Source organism: Lipophrys pholis (genome assembly GCF_963383615.2).
Source record: "Lipophrys pholis genome assembly, chromosome: 8".
Classification (NCBI taxonomy): domain Eukaryota; kingdom Metazoa; phylum Chordata; class Actinopteri; order Blenniiformes; family Blenniidae; genus Lipophrys; species Lipophrys pholis.
In genome coordinates, this window is record NC_137630.1 from 31,139,372 (window position 1) to 31,157,324 (window position 17,953).

At 43.7% G+C, this 17,953-nt stretch overlaps 2 protein-coding genes across 2 annotated transcripts in view; one reads left to right on the plus strand and one right to left on the minus strand.

The window, feature by feature from the left end:
- Window positions 1-8,663, plus strand: part of cacna1fb (calcium channel, voltage-dependent, L type, alpha 1F subunit) — a 41,669-nt gene extending 33,006 nt beyond the window's left edge. The window contains exons 38-51 of the mRNA XM_080470489.1: window positions 899-995; window positions 1,093-1,195; window positions 1,305-1,406; window positions 1,478-1,611; window positions 2,010-2,165; window positions 2,280-2,337; window positions 2,422-2,644; window positions 3,220-3,327; window positions 3,978-4,114; window positions 4,197-4,309; window positions 4,413-4,617; window positions 4,704-4,766; window positions 5,055-5,155; window positions 5,985-8,663. Of these exons, the coding sequence (XP_080326615.1) occupies window positions 899-995; window positions 1,093-1,195; window positions 1,305-1,406; window positions 1,478-1,611; window positions 2,010-2,165; window positions 2,280-2,337; window positions 2,422-2,644; window positions 3,220-3,327; window positions 3,978-4,114; window positions 4,197-4,309; window positions 4,413-4,617; window positions 4,704-4,766; window positions 5,055-5,155; window positions 5,985-6,254 (1,870 nt within the window). The 3' untranslated portion in view covers window positions 6,255-8,663. The remainder of the gene's footprint in view (window positions 1-898; window positions 996-1,092; window positions 1,196-1,304; window positions 1,407-1,477; window positions 1,612-2,009; window positions 2,166-2,279; window positions 2,338-2,421; window positions 2,645-3,219; window positions 3,328-3,977; window positions 4,115-4,196; window positions 4,310-4,412; window positions 4,618-4,703; window positions 4,767-5,054; window positions 5,156-5,984) is intronic.
- Window positions 8,664-11,288: 2,625 nt separating this feature from the next.
- LOC308113935 (uncharacterized protein) lies at window positions 11,289-17,370 on the minus strand. The gene is made up of 4 exons (XM_080470506.1): window positions 17,109-17,370; window positions 15,413-15,709; window positions 14,500-14,712; window positions 11,289-13,439 (listed from the first exon to the last, which is right to left on the minus strand). Exons 1-4 carry the CDS (start codon window positions 17,278-17,280, stop codon window positions 11,641-11,643), a joined length of 2,481 nt encoding a protein of 826 aa, XP_080326632.1. The 5' UTR covers window positions 17,281-17,370; the 3' UTR covers window positions 11,289-11,640.
- Between the last annotated feature and the right edge of the window lie 583 nt (window positions 17,371-17,953).

Here is a 17,953-nt window from a genome sequence, read left to right on the forward strand (position 1 = left end):
CATTTTTATATAAAGATTTGATCTATATTGGGTTTTTGTACCCCCCCTCTCGGAATGGCTGTGACTAAGTGACTGACTGGTTCAAAGAGGTTTAAATTGGTTTCTGGTTGGTATTAACAGATTCCAGACAGGTTTTAACTCGATTCTGATTGGTTTACACTTGTTCAAACTGGTGTCTGATTGGTATTAACTACTTTCTGATTGGTTTAGCCTGTATCTGACATGTAAACTAGTTTGGAATTGGTTTGAACTAGTTTTGAATTAGCCTAAACTGGTTTCTGGCTGTTTTAATCATATTTTCAAGTAGTTTAAACAGATTCTACACAAGTTTCAACTCGATTCTGAATGGTATGAAATAGTTCCTGAATAGTTTAGGCTGGTACATGACAGGTTTAAACTAGTTTGGTGTTCATTTGAACTGGTTACTAACCATTTCAAACTGATGTTGGCTGGCTGGTTTGAACTAATTTGAGTTTTTGACTGGTTTGAACAATTTTCCGATTGCTTAAAACTGGTTATGATTCAAATCTGGAATTTCTCATTTTAAATATGGGCAAATCTACTTGCATAGCTTTTGAAAACCTCTTATTTGAATTGTGATTTGCCAAATATTGCATTAGAGCCAACCAATGGTGGACACATCCACTCTCAGCAACGCACAACAGCAGAAACCTGGAAAATACGTCACTGGACAGTTTTCTGAGATGCTATTGATTAAGGCGTTATATTAAAATTTACTTCACGCTGTCTTGCATGTGGTTCTGCCCGCAGTCACATGTGCAAATATAATTTTAGCAACATAATTTTGATTCCTGGCACCGTCCACGATAAAACTGACCCACATGACTGAATGTTGGCGCTGGATTAACCAGAGAAACCTTGTTGATTGCCCCCTCAGAGGTCGGATCAAACACCTGGACGTGGTGGCTCTGCTCCGTCGGATTCAGCCTCCTCTGGGCTTCGGGAAGCTCTGCCCTCACAGAGTGGCCTGCAAGGTGAAATCCATATTACTGTGCCACGTCTGGGCGGGGACCTCAGGCCTGAGCAGCTGGATCTGACTCCTCCTCTTCTTCTTCTTCTTCCTCCTCTCAGCGTCTGGTGGCCATGAACATGCCTCTGAACGCTGACGGGATGGTGACCTTCAATGCCACGCTGTTCGCTCTGGTTCGCACTGCACTCAAGATCAAGACTGAAGGTACGCGATCGTGATTCCTCCAGTGGAGGAGAAGTTTCAGAGGAAATCATACCTTATATGGACATAGTATCTAACTCCACCTACTTACTGTGAACGACGCTGTTGCTAGGTAACCCTGAGCAGGAGAATGAAGAGCTGAGGGGGATCATCAAGAAGATCTGGAAGAGGATGAAGCCGAAGCTGCTGGACGAAGTGATCCCACCACACGAAGGTACGTCTCCACGCCGCTCTCTCCTCGACGGGCGTCACTGCGTCTTCACTGAGCTCGGTCTCTGCCCACAGAGGAGGAGGTGACGGTGGGAAAGTTCTACGCCACGTTCCTCATCCAGGACTACTTCAGGAAGTTCAGGAAGCGCAAAGAGAAAGGAGCGCTGCCCGGGGAGTCCGACAACGTCACCAACCCGTCCGCCGTGCAGGTCGGTCAGACCACCTCCAAACATCGTCACATTATAGTCGTGAAATGAGGCGTCAGTGTGAAGTTGTCAAGTGAAAATGGAATTTTCTTTATTGTGTTTAATGGGTCCATTTACAAAACCATAGTGGTTGGAGTTACATCTCAACATTTTGAGAATGTCTCCTCGGGGGAAACTTTGTCTCCGCGTAGCTGCAACTATACTTAATAGTTCTTCTGCACATGTGTGAGTTGGTAGACAATAACAATATTGTTTGTCTCCAGAATGTTATGACTCCCAGTCCATCTTCTATTGGGACTTGGTAGTTTTATACTGTATATTCATGGTTAATTGTGTTCTTTATTATATATTATTGGTAATGTAGAGTCGCCAATTGTTTTTAATCATTTGTGTCTGTGCAGCTTTGTAAAGCAGGTTTGAAGACTCTGCAGGACCTTGGACCGGAGATGCGTCTGGCTCTGAACGAGGACCTGGACGAGGAGGAGGAGGAGGAGGAGGAGGAGGAGGAGGAGGGCATGATGGAAGAGGAAGAGCTGGATGACAACGCTACTTATACGGTCTTAACACTGCACACAACAGTTCAAAGATGTTCGATGTTTAAAAAAAAAAAGTAAATCTATTTGAGTGAAGTCCAAACCATAGTTGTTGGTTTTCTGTCTCTATGTCTGCAGGCTGAAAACGGATACGGACCAGAAAGAGATCGACGTGGCTCCTTACTGACACCAACTGGTGAACAACATGACATTGTTGCTCCGGAAGCATTTTACTTTGGAGATCGGACGGATTCCAATAAAGTTTGTGATGTTTCTGCAGGTCCGGGTGGTGTGGTGGGCGACGGCGGCGTCTCCAATGGTGGACTGATCCACCGGGTCGGATCTCTCACCAAAATGGCCAACGGTAGCGAACACGACGAGCGCGTCCGCCGCGGTGACAACATGAGGTCCTCGGTTAATCGCCATCACCACCGACGCTCGTCCGGGAAGAACGGGCTGCTAGACCACGGCCATAAGAGGCCATCATACCACAAGTATGGGAGGTAGGTGGAGACACGGCGAAGAAATGACCTGGGAACGCTGTCGCACTACAAGCTAACTGATTAAGGAGTTCTGCAATTAATTGCCAGCTCATACTTAATGAATATACGTAAGTTTAACAAAAAAACTTCTGAACCGTCTACTTGAAGTACCCCTAATGTCCACTAGTGAGCACTGTGATTAGGCTCACAGCAAAGGAGTGAATTAAAAAAAAGAGACTTTTCAAATATTATCGACCGAAAAAAAATGCATTAATGCTCCTGCTTTATCTTTACTATTCTCAGTACACCTCAGAAACTTCCTTTCATTTCCTGACATAGAAATCATAACGATAAGAATCTCAGCTGTGTGCACAATATACTGTACATACCACCTATACCAAATTTACATACCACCTCAAATTATGAGATGCCATTAAAATGCAATAGTTTATTACCAAGTCTTGAAGTAATTCGATTTTTTAAAATGTCACAAAAACTAAACAAAACAAAAAAAAACTCAATTGGTCTAAATAATAAAGACTTTTGAAGACTTCTGAGGTCTTGATTAACAGTTGGACAATCCGGTTGGTTTACAGGAGGGACTCCAGGGACAGATCGTGGAGGAATGGAGACGTGGAGGCTTATGGAGAGCAAGGATACTACAGCAGAGAGGAGGACAATGAGAGCATCACCTCCAGAGACAGGTAGACTAAATCCAGGTAGACTGAAATCCAGGTAGACTGAAATCCAGGTAGACTATCATAAGGATACCCTGACACAAAGAATAATACACAGGTATACTAAGCTGAAGGTGGATTGACGTATAGGTAGACTGATGTACAGGTAGTATAAATTACAAGTGAATGAATGCAGGTAGAGTGAAATACAGGTAGACTGACATACTTTTAGACAAACATACAGGTAAAGTAGTGTACAAGTGCCCTGACCTACACATTGACTGACAACAGGTAAACTATAATACAGGTAAACTGATGTACAGGTGCAGTGACTTACAGTAAAACTAATGAACAGGTAGGCCGGCACACAGGTGGGCTGGCGTAAAGGTAGTTTAACATACAGGTAGACTGACATACAGTCAGTCGATCGTACGATTAGAATAACACACCTGTAAACCAGCATACACTAGACTGAAGTACAGTTAGACTTACTAAATATTGCCATACAGAAAGACTGATGGACAAAGAGACCAATGTACAGGTAGATAGATATACAGATAAATTAACATGTAAATGAACTGACAGGTGGAATAATCTACAGGCAAACATACGTACAGGTGTGTGTATCTTCTTATGACGGACAGATCGTCCGAATATTCATTTGTGTGCCTTTGCAGACATTACCCAGACGAGCCTCCGCTGTACAGAGACCACTACGATGGCCACGCCTCCTACACGAATAGTAGCTATGGCAACAGCTACAACGAGGGTCGGAGGACGACCCGAAGACGCCTGCTTCCCGCCACGCCCACAGGTGAGTGAGGAAGGGGTGTGGCCATCACGACCCAATCAGTTCGATGTGACATCACTGATAGCCGAGCGGTTTCATTCGCCAGGTCGCAAGCCGTCCTTCAACATCCAGTGTTTGAGGAGACAGGGCAGCAGCGATGACCTGCCGATACCTGGGACCTACCACCCCACTTCACCACCGCGCCGCACACGCACACAGGTAACACACACGCACACACACACACACACACACACACACACACACACACACACACACACAGGAAACAGGCCTCAGACAAGCTTAACCCGCTCTCCTCCCTCAGCAAACGTTCAGCAGCTATGACTCCCATCTCTCCTCGGGCCACTCCTCTGCCGCCTCTTCGGCCTCCTGGGCGAACCCGTGTCCTCGTCGCGGGCGCCTCCTCTACGCTCCTCTCATCCTGGTGGAGGAGGAGGGCAGCCCACCCTGGGGCGGGGGAGGAGCTGGAGGCCACGGTGTCGAGGGGAAGAAGGGAGGCGTCGGACGAGGTAGAGGGCATTCGGACACTTTTCTTTTTTTTGTTAGCGTGGAGGGAAAACTTTCCAACTGTAAAGTCGCTGCTCTCCTCCGTCAGGTGTCAGTGTGACGGGAGCGGCGCCCCGACCAGCGTGGTACGGTGGCCCAGCGGGGACATCAGGTACAACGGACCTCTATGGACCTTTAACTTACAGGCTGTGTCTTTAGCAGTAATGTTTCCTAATAGGATGTGAACCTGCAGAACTTCAGCCTGAACACAGACTTTAAATAAATTCCTATTGTGGCCCTTTGAAAGCGGCATTTTTTTAAAGAGGCTAAAATTTGTATTTAATGAAAATGTCACGCTTTTTTTTTTTTTTGCCTGAATTGCATTAAACTAAAATATTATATACTGTACCTTTTAAAGGGTTAACCTGCTCCCCCCATCACCTGTCTGACCGTGTTGTAGCCCCGCCCCCGTACCGGGCATACACCACCCTCAGGGTCCCGTCTCAGCTCGGCGCTCAGTTAACGGAGAAACGAGGATCAGCCGACAGCCTGGTGGAGGCGGTAAGGAAACCCGACCTTCGGGGGTGGGGGGGCTCCGGGGGACTCCAGGGACTGGGGGGGGGCCACATCCCTGCACGGGTTAAGGCCTCGTTTATATGACAACGTTTTCAAGTGAAAATGCAAAACATTTGTTGCATTTTGGAGGTTCGTTTTTTTACAACCACCGAAAACAAAACTTGATGAAAACGGCTCCCAAGGTGCAACTTTTGGAAAATTTGTAAAATTGCAAAAACGAAACTTTCTGAAGATGCTCGAGCGCCGTCTCCGTGCGAGGACAGAAATGCTGCTACTGCGTATGCCACAGCCATCGTAAATAGTTCTTCTGCACACGTGCAAGTAGATGGACAAAAACATTTGCCTCCCAGTCCATATTCTCCAGGGACTTAGTACTTTTATTTTGACAGTCACCGAATTAACAATCCAACTTGGCCGTCTGTCCACTAGAACGTCGTGTACTTCTATCGTTAATGTTTAGAGCTCATTGTTCTCTGCGGCATGTGTGTGTGGTTTCATTACAATTACAAGCAACTGCGCCACCTCGTGGCCTAGCATGCCAACTACATGCTTTTCAGTGTTTCTGCCATTTTCAAAACCTTTAAAAAAAAAAGATTATTGGCATGTGAACTTTTCTGAGACAAAAACGAAGCGTTTTCAAATGAAATGTCGTCGTGAAAACTGGGCCTAAAGGTGTCCTTACTTCTGATGATACGCTCATTAAGTTCAGGGAACAATGAAAACATGCAGGATTCGAGGACCGGGACCGGGACCGGTCCTGACCGATCCCTGCTAGATAACGTCACGCTGAGCGTCTCCTCTCGATCTCCTCCAGGTTCTCATATCCGAGGGCCTTGGTCTTTACGCTCGGGACCCAAAGTTTGTGGCGTTTGCCAAGCGTGAGATCGCAGACGCCTGTCACATGACGGTGGACGAGATGGAGTCGGCCGCCAGCGACCTGCTGGGCTCCACGAGCCACGGTCTCCTCAGCAACAGCTCGGTGGCGGCGGACCCCGCCGCGCTCTACAGCGACGAGGAGCCCATCAGGACCGGCCGCGACGAGGACGAGCTCGCCGACGAGATGACCTGCGTGACGTCGTTCTGAGGCTCTCCACCGTCAGGAGAGGAGGCGGAGCACCAGCGGCCGGACCGCAGGCACGTTTGGACTCCAGGACAGCCGTGTCCAGTCAAAGAGGAGGCGGGGCTTATCGCTGCCACCCAGAGGAGGGACGGAGGTGTACGAGACAACCTCAGAACTATTGGTGCCGCGAAGGAGTCGGACGTAAGCGCTGAGCTCGGCAGGACTCCCAGTTTGTTCTCGGAGGAACTCGTCAGAGGCTTTCTACTGCAAACGACTTTTTGTTTGTTCTGAAGTGAGAGACGGCAGGTTTTTATGTCAAGAGTTCCACTGCACAGAGATGTTTTGATTAGAGCGCCTTCGTTTTTCTTATTCAAATTATTTAAAGGTTTCTAATCCGTGACCGCTGGATTAGTAACGCAGCCTTTGAAGCTAGAGAATCCAGACCAAATAACCTGTTAACCAATCAATCAGTTCAAATTCATCCAAATTGGTTTTCAATGAAATGTGGTTCAAAGTTTTAATGGGACAAGATATGAACCGTGGTTTGGATCCACAGACGAGAGTATTTTCAGAATGCTTTGTAATTTTATAACTTCTACGTGTTTTATACAGTTCTTGACCTCCAGGTGACGCTATTCATGCCTGTAGCGGTGCAACAATATCAAGAGGCTACAGGGTTAACTGCTTTGGGCTGTAAGAAGGAACTCGGCTCAGAAATGGAAGCTGTTCTAGAGTTATGAGGAGGGGAACAAGCGGAGTGGAAGCACGGATGGAAGAGTAAGAACGTGTGATCATTTCAGCGTCATTAAACAGGGACGAGGTTGGCGTCGTCTTTAAACCCTCACACGGACTCATTTCCTCTAACTTGCTCAGCAGTCAGTCGGTGAAACACTGAACTCGGCTCGTCACAAAACCTGTTTGCCCAAAAAGCACGAGTCACACTCAGAAGTGCCGCCGGTTCCACACCTTCCGTTCACCTTTCCGTACCTGTCGAAAAGCTGTGATTTGATCTGAAATGACCTGTTGATGTTTTCACCAAGCAAAGCAGCAAAGTGACAAAAATAAGAAGTTGTCCTGTGTTTATACCAGGAGTGTCAAACACGTCTTAGTTCAGGGTAAAATAGCGTCATAACAACCTTTTAAATTTAAACTTTTTCTTCGTGGTGGCGCAGAGTGTATGTGATCAAAATGTCTCGATTTTCACAAAAACCAAACAATTACTACAGAAAGTGACTTCAATCTGAACATAGAGCCGATTGGAACTCTGCTGCAAAATGTCAAAAAATCAATCAAACAACACAGAATTAAAAAGAATTCTGGATGTTTCTACCCGCTCACCCTGACACCACGGCCTTGAGGCTAACGCTTTGTGTTGGGCCTTGTGTTTGACACCCCTGGCTTCTAATGGCGTACGCTCACCAGCCAAAACATTAGTTACACCTTGCTGGTTGCAGAGAACGGTCTTTATTCCAGACGTCTCCACATGATGCAAACCTTTGGTTGTAACCAGAGCTCATTTAGAGTTGCTGTTGCCTTTCTATCATCCCCAACCAACAGAGGACCGCTGCTCGCTCTTCCTCGGACCGTCCTCTGTAAACTCCACACTCCAGTTGGTGGCAAAGTCACTGAAATCATCTTTCCCCATCATTCCCATGAACTTCAGGAACGGAGTCTCACTGAGCTGCTGAGTGGATATTTGAGTTGATGAGAAGTTGATCAGGTGAATCTAATAAAGTGGCTGCTGAGAGTATTTCCAGAGCGGGGGTATAATATGACATCAAGTCTGCCTGAACATGTACAGTACATGTTTTTTTTTTTTTGTGGAAAGTAGAAAAATTTGAATCAGAATTTAGTTCTGATGTTTAACTGTGAATCTCATGAGCCATTCGGGGACAATGATGACTATTGATCAAATAGTTAAAGGAACATTTTCCCATAAAAACTCAAAATGTTGAATTTTTTTCTTCCATAATTTTAACAGTGTGAAACTCAAAGGGACGTTTTTATATATTTATCAGAGAGAAACCTTGTTAAAGTGTGTTTACAGCCTGAATGATGTTTATTGGCACCACTTATGTTTTTGTCTTTTTTTAAACGCTGTTAAAGGTCATTTTCTCATCTTTTATGAGCGTGTTTTTACTCTGAACAGATTTTTTTTTTTAATTCAGGAAATTGTTTGTTGGTCGTGTTTCTGCTTTTCTTACTTCTATTGGTTTTTTTTTTTTTTTTGTTTTTTTTAAATCGGCTGTGACGGACTGGACTGATCTCTCCGTCTGACTCTTTGTGTTTTCGTCTCTTGTGCGTCCGTCTCGTCGCCGTCCTCTGAGTTTTCTCTCCCACACTTTGGACCGTTTCCCAGCAGTGAAGGGCTCTCCGATTCCTCGCCGGGATTCCCCCAAAATAAAAGACGTTGAAAAGACTGAATCCTCGTTCACCTCCAATAAAAAATAAAAAAGCAAAAACAAGCTGCAGGCGAAGTGTCCTTCACACTCAATGAAAACTGTCCAGATCCTTTTAGACTGGACAGGTATTTGTTTCATTACGCAATTTATGGTGAGGATTAGGACGACACACACACACACACACACACACACACACACACACACACACACACACACACACACACACACACACACACACACACACACACACACACACACACACACACACACACACACACACACACACACACACACACACACACACACACACACACACACACACACACACACACAAAGCTGGGAACATCACATTTTCACTTGAAACCGTGAAAAAGCCTAAGACCAATGTATATTCCACACTGAGTCTATGTCTGCAGTCTTTAGCGAGAACGTTCGTACGTACAAACTCGTAGAGCGTTCATGCTAATGCTGTGTAGTTAGCATTCACGGCTGTTTCTCTGCCCTCTGCTGTTCAATTCTGGTCAGAGATGTTATGTCACTTTACCAAAAAAGATAGGAATACCCGTTATATCGTCCTTTATTGTTGTGACACCATACAAAGTCATCTCTTGGACCACATTGGATTAGACTCGTCTAGAATGAGCCAGACTACACAACAATCCACCCTGATTGAACCAGATTGAGACAGAATGAACCAGATTAGCCCCTCTGGTAGCTCAGATCTGGCCCACGGACTGGATGTTGTCAGTGTTTTCAATAAGCTTGGGTAGTATGACACGTCATAAACTGACAGGAAGGCCATCGAAGCATTAAAGACACCTGAAACACAACGGGACCGACGTGGATTTAAAGCTGCGTTTACACGTTTCAAGTGAAAACGCTAAACCTTTGCTGTGTTTTGGGTGTCCGTTTACACGACAACGGTGCTTGGCACCACTGAAACACAACTATTTGAAAACAACTCCGAAGGTGGAACTTTTTAAAAAAAATAAAACGCTCTGACTCTGTAAACAGGCGGAAATGCAAGTTTCTGAAAATGTTCGCGCTCAAACTCTTTGCAGACGGCAGGAACGTTGCTACTGCACACTGAAACCTAAATATTATTCATGGGAAATAACAAATATTTATAATATTTAATTTGTAGCACATAAATACTATATTTTGAATATACTACAATAATTAGTATTCATATAATAGAATATAGATTCAATATAATATCAAATAATTTGTAATATAAAATAAAATTTGCTATTCAAAAACAAAATCATAAATATTATTGGGATATTTCCAGTTATGGTGCAATATTTACCTGGCTAAATCAAAGTACTATCAGATGCACGAGTTCAAACTTTCTCTTAACCTTCTCTTGTGGAAACTGTTCCAAGTTCATCCACAAGCTTCTGAAGGCAGCCTCTCCCACGAGGAGTCGTCTGGCTGCTGTTTCTCGATGTGTAGTCGTCGTACTGGTCGCTAGCAATCGATATTTAGGATTTAGTAACGATCCTCCACGAGACACGTTCACGTCGTCATTCACACTTTCCAAACCTGTTCTGTGGGACATGATCTGAGGTTCCCAGCTGCTCTGAAGCAGTTTTCGTTGCCGGTCAATCTCCTCCTCGTACTGGACGATAGTTTGTTGAAACACGGAGAATATTTCTCCAGCAGCAGCGGTTAGTCGCTTGTTGATAAAGTCTCTCAAAGCCTGAACTGAACTCATTGTTGCTGCAGGAGGTGGAATATTTCCTTTGTGAGACTCCGCAACACAACGTAGAATCACAAGAGCTTCACCAAAGGAGCTTCTTCTTCTCTCGCTTTTCTGGAGCATCACATACTGACCCCTGCTGTATACAGGGGGAACTGCAGGTTGTTCGTCTCACCTGAAATAGCTGGAGCTCTTTTATCAATGTACTGTCCTCTGATCATTGAATTGATAGTTGTACAATACATAATCCATGAGACAGAAACATGTAATCAAATGTTTTGAATGAACTGACAATGCCTGCAATTTCTGATTGGTTGTAAACAACCCAGAGAGATGCCAGTAATAATTTGGGGAAGAATAACCAACCAATCACCATCAAAGATGGATAATTACATAGAATGTAAAGCTCAAGCACAAAATCATTCATTAATGATTTGGTAAGTTGTGTGTGTCTCCGACTTTCTCATTGAAATTAGTTTCTCTGTTCACAGCACATTTAACATTAATTGTGATTTTTGACAATTTACAGGCGGAATGACTTTGATTTGAGGAATGGATGAAATGTAGTATGTAATGTGAGGTCATGCTAAGTGACCTCCTGGTGTGCATCCATTGAAACTGTCTCCTGTTTCAGTATTACAACTGATGGTGTTTAGATGAACACCAAAACATCTTGCTTTTATAGTTGATTGTTCCAAATAAACCTTTTGTTGGAGAAATATTATGTTCCATAGACTTAATTCAACAATTGGTTACAAGATATGATGACAAACTATTTACTAAATCCTGCACTAAATTGACGTAATGTAATATAATGTAATGTGGATGAGGGTGTCTGACGATGACCACAGGTCACAGCACTGATGATGCGTCGCAGTGCATCCACCAGATGTCTCTTAAAGTATAAAACACTCAATAATTAAGTTGATAATACCATGAAATGAAGTAAACATTAGTTTGAACGTATATATCTTTATGTAAAGTCACAAGAGAACAGAAAACTTGACATTAAATGTCATTCATGGTAGGCACAACTGAAAAACGTCGAAATCAAAACTTTCCCATAGTATAAAAAAATATACATCAAGGATACATTACAGTTCCAGTTCTTTGTGGAAATTCCCATTTTTGCAAAAACATTAAGCCTTTTTAATTTAGCGTGTTCCCAAACATTGCTTTACATTGACGGCAGTAATGCTTAAAATGAAAAAGCTATCATGTGACCCACAGAGTTTCTGAGTGATGGAGCACGCCCACAGATTGAGGAAACATCAATCAAAATTGCTTCCTAATCGGCGTTATGGTCTCATTTTGAAGCTTCACTTTCAGAATAATTCTGAGTGTTTGAAGGTTCCATGATCCCACATCTGTTATTTCTCGTGTGGCGCAACAACAAGCCTTGTTGAATGAAGCTTTTTCCACATGATTGACAAGAATACGGCTTCTCACCTGTGTGAGTTCGCGTGTGGCGCAGCAAAATCCCATGTTGATTGAAACTTTTTCCACATGTTTGACAAGAATAAGGTTTCTCGCCTGTGTGAGTTCTCATATGAACCAGCAAATTGCCCTGGACACTGAAACTTTTCCCACAGGCTTTACAAGAATACGGCTTCTCACCTGTGTGAGTTCTCATGTGGACCAACAGATTATCCTGTCGACGGAAAACTTTGCCACAAGTTTCACAAGAATATTGCTTCTCGCCTTCGTGAGTTCTCATGTGCCGCATAAATTCGTGTACACTGAAACTTTTGTTGCACATTTCACAGGAAAGCGGCTCTTCACCTGTGTGAGTTTTCACATGACGTAATAAATTACTGTGCTGTCTGAATCTTTTATCACACGTCTGGCAAACGTACGGCTTGTCATCAGAATGAGTTCTCATGTGGACCAACAAATTACTCTGTATACTGAAACATTTACCACACAATTTACAGACATACGGCTTCTCACCTGTGTGAGTTCTCATGTGGACTGACAAATTACCACGTGCACTGAACCTTTTACCACAAGTTTCACACGAATACATCTTCACACCAGTGTGGGTTCTCATGTGGCGCACCAAGATACTGTGTTGACTGAATTTTTTCCCACATGATTCACAAGAGTATGGCTTCTCACCTGTGTGACTTCTCATGTGGACCAACAAATTGTTCTGGCGACTGAAACTTTTCCCACATGTTTCACAAGAAAACGGCCTCTCTCCTGTGTGACTTCTCATGTGGACCAACAAAGTATCCTGTCGACTGAAACTTTTCCCACATGTTTCACAAGAATGTGGCTTCTCACCTGTGTGAGTTCTCAAGTGAACCAAATATTGACTCTGTCGACTGAAACTTTCACCACAGGTTAAACAACAATGAGGCTTCTCACCCGTGTGAGTTCTTATGTGAATCAACAAGTAACTCTGTCGACTGAAACTTTTCCCGCATGTCTCACAAGAATGGGGCTTCTCACCTGTGTGAGTTCTCATGTGGACCAGCAAATTACTTTGTTGAATGAAACTCTTACCGCATGTTACACAGCCATAGGGCTTCTCACCTGTGTGAATCATTGTGTGTTTTTTCAGGGACGACGAGTTGGTAAAGCTCTTACCACAGGTGTTGCAGAGAAAAGGTGTCTCACCCGTGTGATTTCTCATGTGGATTAAGAAAGAATCTTTACGTCTGAATCTTTTACCGCACGTCTGACAAGAGTGTGGCTTCTCATCCGTGTGGGTGATGTGATGTTTCTGTAGTTGGGACATGTACCTGAATGATTTTCCGCAGACGTCACATTTGAAAGGCTTCCGGACCGTTTCCCTCGCAGGTTCATTTCCCGAATCGTCCACGTCGTCGTCACTGTGACGCATCCCGTCGGGCTCCAGCTCTTCGTTTGGACTCGATCCTGAGTCGAGCCGCTCGCTGTTCGGTTCTGGCTCTGGTCCACCGGGGAGACTTTGCTCCTCGGTCAACGTCACCATTAAAGTTTCAGTCTCGAGCTTCAGCAGTCGCGGCTCCTCCAGTTCGTCTTTGACCTGTAAAGCTTTTCGTTTCTCCGGTTCCTCTTCAGCACGTAGAACTTCAGGTTCTTCACGCTGCGGATTGGAAATCGTCCTGCTGTTGAATTCTGGAAGGACAAGACAATACGAGAGTCCTGGACGTAAAGCATTGCGATGACAATCCCAGCTCCAGAGTGAAAACACAAAACTGTCGGGAGTGTTTTGGGGTTTAGGTTTCCACGACAACGGCGCTACGAGTCACTGAAAACACAACTTTAAACAAAAACTAAAAAATGCCCAGACTCCATGAAAACGGGTGAAAACGCAACTTTTCTAGAATGCTGCGCTGCGCTGCACGGCCAGAGTAAATAGTTACTGTGCACGTGTGTGAGTAGATAAACAATAACAACGTTTCCTCCGTCGTGTCAAAAAAGGTAAAAGTATTAAGAGGAAGTGGCACGTACTTCCTCAAACACACCTCAACAGTGAAAACACATGAAACCATCAGTGTCTGCATCCTCTTTCTATTAATGCTGATGCAGTAACACCACCGTGAATACTACTACTACTACTTATTTGTTTTAAACCTCACAGTCATTTATTATGTGTTTAATGATATAATAATACCTTTTTGAAAATACTCCATGTCGAAAATGTAAACGCTGAACGCTGCCACTGCATATGGACACCACAGTCGTAGTAACTAGTCGTTCTGCACATGCTCAGTACAGGGACAATAACAAACATGGCGGCCTCCGTAGTGTTGTGACTCCCAGTCCATATTCTGATGGGACTTGGTGCTTTTATTTTGACGGTCACCATAATAACAATCCCAGCTTGGTGGTTTGTTATTACAGTGAATGTGATTTATTTATGTATTACATTGTTCTCTGCTGTGTGTGTGTGTGTGTGTGTGTGTGTGTGTGTTTTCATTACAAAAACTAACAACAGCGCCCACTAGTGGCCCAACATGAAAACTCAATTGTTTTCAGTGTTTCCGTGAGAACAGACATCGTCTTTAAAACGTTGCGGTGTGAGCGCGTACCTTTCCTCAAACAAAAATAAAAGCGATGTGTTTTCACTTGTAACCTTGTCGTGTGAACGAGGCCTCAGGAAGCCCCGGAATCGCTCGCATCACGTCGAGCTTCGGCTCATCATTTCCAGGTGTTTCAGTGTGGAGAGGCTCACCGTTCAGATCGCCGCTGTCGGAATCATACGAGCGGCGCTGCTCGCCGTCTCCCCCCCCTTCCAGGGCGCCGCAGGCTTCCTCCTCCCGGGTCTGTAGAGGTTCTGACTCTTCCTCTTCCTCTTTGAGCTGCAGAGGCTCCGGTTCTTCCAGTCTAGAGTTTCTCTCCTTTTGAAGGAGCTGCTCCCCCGTCCAGACATGCTGCGGCGGCGTTTCTGTTCAAGGTCAAAGACAAGAGAGTTTCCAGAGGAACTTTCTTCTGGAGCTTATTCCTGCTTTACCCACACAGATGTGAACTGATGCAAATATAGAAAAGATTTCGGCTCCTGGTGAGAGATCTGGTTCACTTCTTCAGGAGGAACACAGGTGAGGATGGAAACACCACCAAAAATAGATTGTGGAAGAAATCTTAACGATAAAACTAATGCACATACTCATCCTCCAGGAAGCTCAACTAGATAAAATGGAGGAAGTGGACTGCATACAAGACTGACAAGAACAATAATGGATTTTTATACAATGAGCAGATAATAAATGTTTAACACGAAGGTGGCATTAGATCTCAGTTTTTCAGTTTGAACACTAGAAATGTGTTTCTAACGGAGATTTGAATGAAAAAAGTCAAACAAAAAAAAACAACAACACATTTGGACTCAACCAATCCCACAAATGACCTTCAGAGGATTGAATCGCTCCGTAACAGAGACACTTGACGTGCCGATGAACTTCCTGTTTACAGAAAACTTCAAAACAAAATGACACTTCTTTTTCCATCACCCCCAAAGTCACATGACACAAACTAAGACGACGAGTTCTCAAAACCCGCCACCAGTGACGGTTCGTCACCATTTAGGAAAAGGAACCAGCTGATCAGCGAGTCTCATGATCAGGATGCTCCACCAGTCACACCCGTACCTGTCCTGTGTGATTCCGTTTGAGGTTTCCGGATGATTTCCAGAAGTCTGCGCTGACGGTCAATCTCCTCCTCGTACCGGGAGATCGTTGGTTCAAACAGGGTGAATATTTCCACCGCAGCAGCGGTGAGTCGCTGGGCGGTCAAGTCCCTCACAGAGTCGTGGGAATCGTCACTTTCACCATCGGTAACGGTCACCTCGACAAGATCCTCTTCCTCTTTAATGTGTGGAGCTTCATGTTCCTCCTGCTCCAGACTGGAGCTCGTCTTCTGGTGACCGGCGTGTTGCCGTGGACTCTCTGGAGGGAAACAAGATAAAAGTCACTGATGTGATGGAGGGGGATGTTTTACAGTGATGGATGGATGAGCAAAGTGTCATGACAAGTGGGATTTGTGTATTTTATTATATGTTGAGGAAACTTGTGATTGTTGAGGTAAATGCTCCGTTTCTGAAGTTTGTTCCCTTTTTAAGTGTTTAAATTCACATGTTGAAGAAACAATGTCATTGGTAGCTTTTGCAAGCTAAAAACTGCTAAAACGGATGTGATATATTTACAATATTCAACCCCTTTGTAGTCTGTCATCTGTGGTTTTGGGAAACCCAGTGAATAAATATTTAAAAAAAGCTTCACAGTAGTCAAGTCGAAGCATGACTCTGCCTCTTTGCATCTCATTTGTTTAGAAACGGTCTGATTCCTGGAATGTTTTCTGAAGAAATGCTGTTTTGATGACATTCATAAGTTCAACATGGTTTTTCCCATTTCAATTTTCTCTGTCGGTGACATTACTGATTACAAGAACTTTTGTTTTATCCTCATTACATGTTAAGTCATCCTGTTCATTATGTCAGCCAGAAGTACTGCAAGTTCAGTATGTGTACCTGAATTGCCTGATTTGATCAATAAATATAACTGTGGTATCTTATGCCATGATTTTGAATGATTCTGTCAAGTGAAAGAATGTACAATGAGAACAATAATGGGCCTGACACAGAACCCTGTGGAACACCCTCCAATATATTACCTTACATAGTTTGGAACAATGTTCAAAAATCCTGTCAGAGTGGGGACTACCTTTAGAATACAGATACAAATTTTTTTTTTGAACCAAATCCAGACAAGACTTTGTCTTTTGAGTTTTTTTAGATAATTGTGAAAAATGCGGAACTCAAATCTGAAAGTTCTACGACAGGAACCTTATTTTATAATTAGCATTTACTGACTATTTTCAGCATTGTTTCTGTACTGTGCCTGTGCACATTTCTTCCCCCAAGAAACACATATTTCTGTGTTTCTGAACAAGTGGTTTTTTTTTTCCAATATAATTTTCTCACTGGGGAAGTTCACACTTTTACCGATTTTAACTTCATTTCAGCAACACCTGAACGCATCATCATTTTTTTACCGTAATGCCTCTATCAAAAACAAGCACCGTGAAAAGCTGCCACAGTGACGTTATCATGTGAGCTCAGACTGAGTGTCAATAAATCACTTGTTCCGTTTGCAAACAGCACAAACACCGTTTCCTCTGTTTGTGATACAGATGTTCTGTTTAATGCTGAAGATTTCTGCTTTAAAATCACTCCTGTTATTTCACTTTGAACAAGAACTGCAGCCTCATTTCTGTCTGCGAGCTTCAAAATAAAAGTAACGATCCTCCACGAGACACGTTCATGTGTTCATTCACACTTTCCCATACCTGTTCTGTGGAACTTGATCTGAGGTTCCCAGCGGCTCTGAAGCAGTTTTCGTTGCCGGTCAATCTCCTCCTCGTACTGGACGATAGTTTGTTGAAACACGGAGAATATTTCTCCAGCAGCAGCGGTTAGTCGCTCGTTGATAAAGTCTCTTAAAGTCTGAACTGAACTCATTGTTGCTGCAGGAGGTGGAATATTTCCTCTGAGAGACACAACAAGCTCCAGACAGCCTCCACAGCTGCTTCTGCTTCTTCTTCTCTCGCGGATCACAAACAACGTTCAGCTTCATACTGACACCTGCTGGAGAAAAATATGATTACAACGAGAGGTGATGTCTGGAATATCTGTAAATGTTCAAGACATGCAAGACGGGAATAATTTGGAGAATAATAACCAACCAATCACGATCAGAGTTAGAAACTTTTACAGAATGTAAAGCCCATTCACGAAATCATCAAACATTGTTTTCCTCTCCAGCATTCTGACCAGTATGGATGAAACTATCCTCATGATTTTGGACAATTTACTGTCAGGATAACTTGGATTTGAGGAATCGCTGAAATGTAATGTGTGCTGTGATGTTAAGTGACCTCCATTCATTGGAACCATCTCCTGTTTCACTATTACAACTGAGGGTGTTTGTCTGAACCCCAAAACATCTCGCTTGTATGTTTTAGCCGATTATTTCAAAACCTTTTGTTCGAAAGATAAATGATGAATGTAATCAGTTTCAAGACAAGCTTCAGACGCACACTCCATAAAAGGCTTCAAACATTCAGCAGACGTGTTGATGTAAGCAAAATGTGTAGTGTAGAGTAAAAAGTTAAATTATGACTCGATCACACTC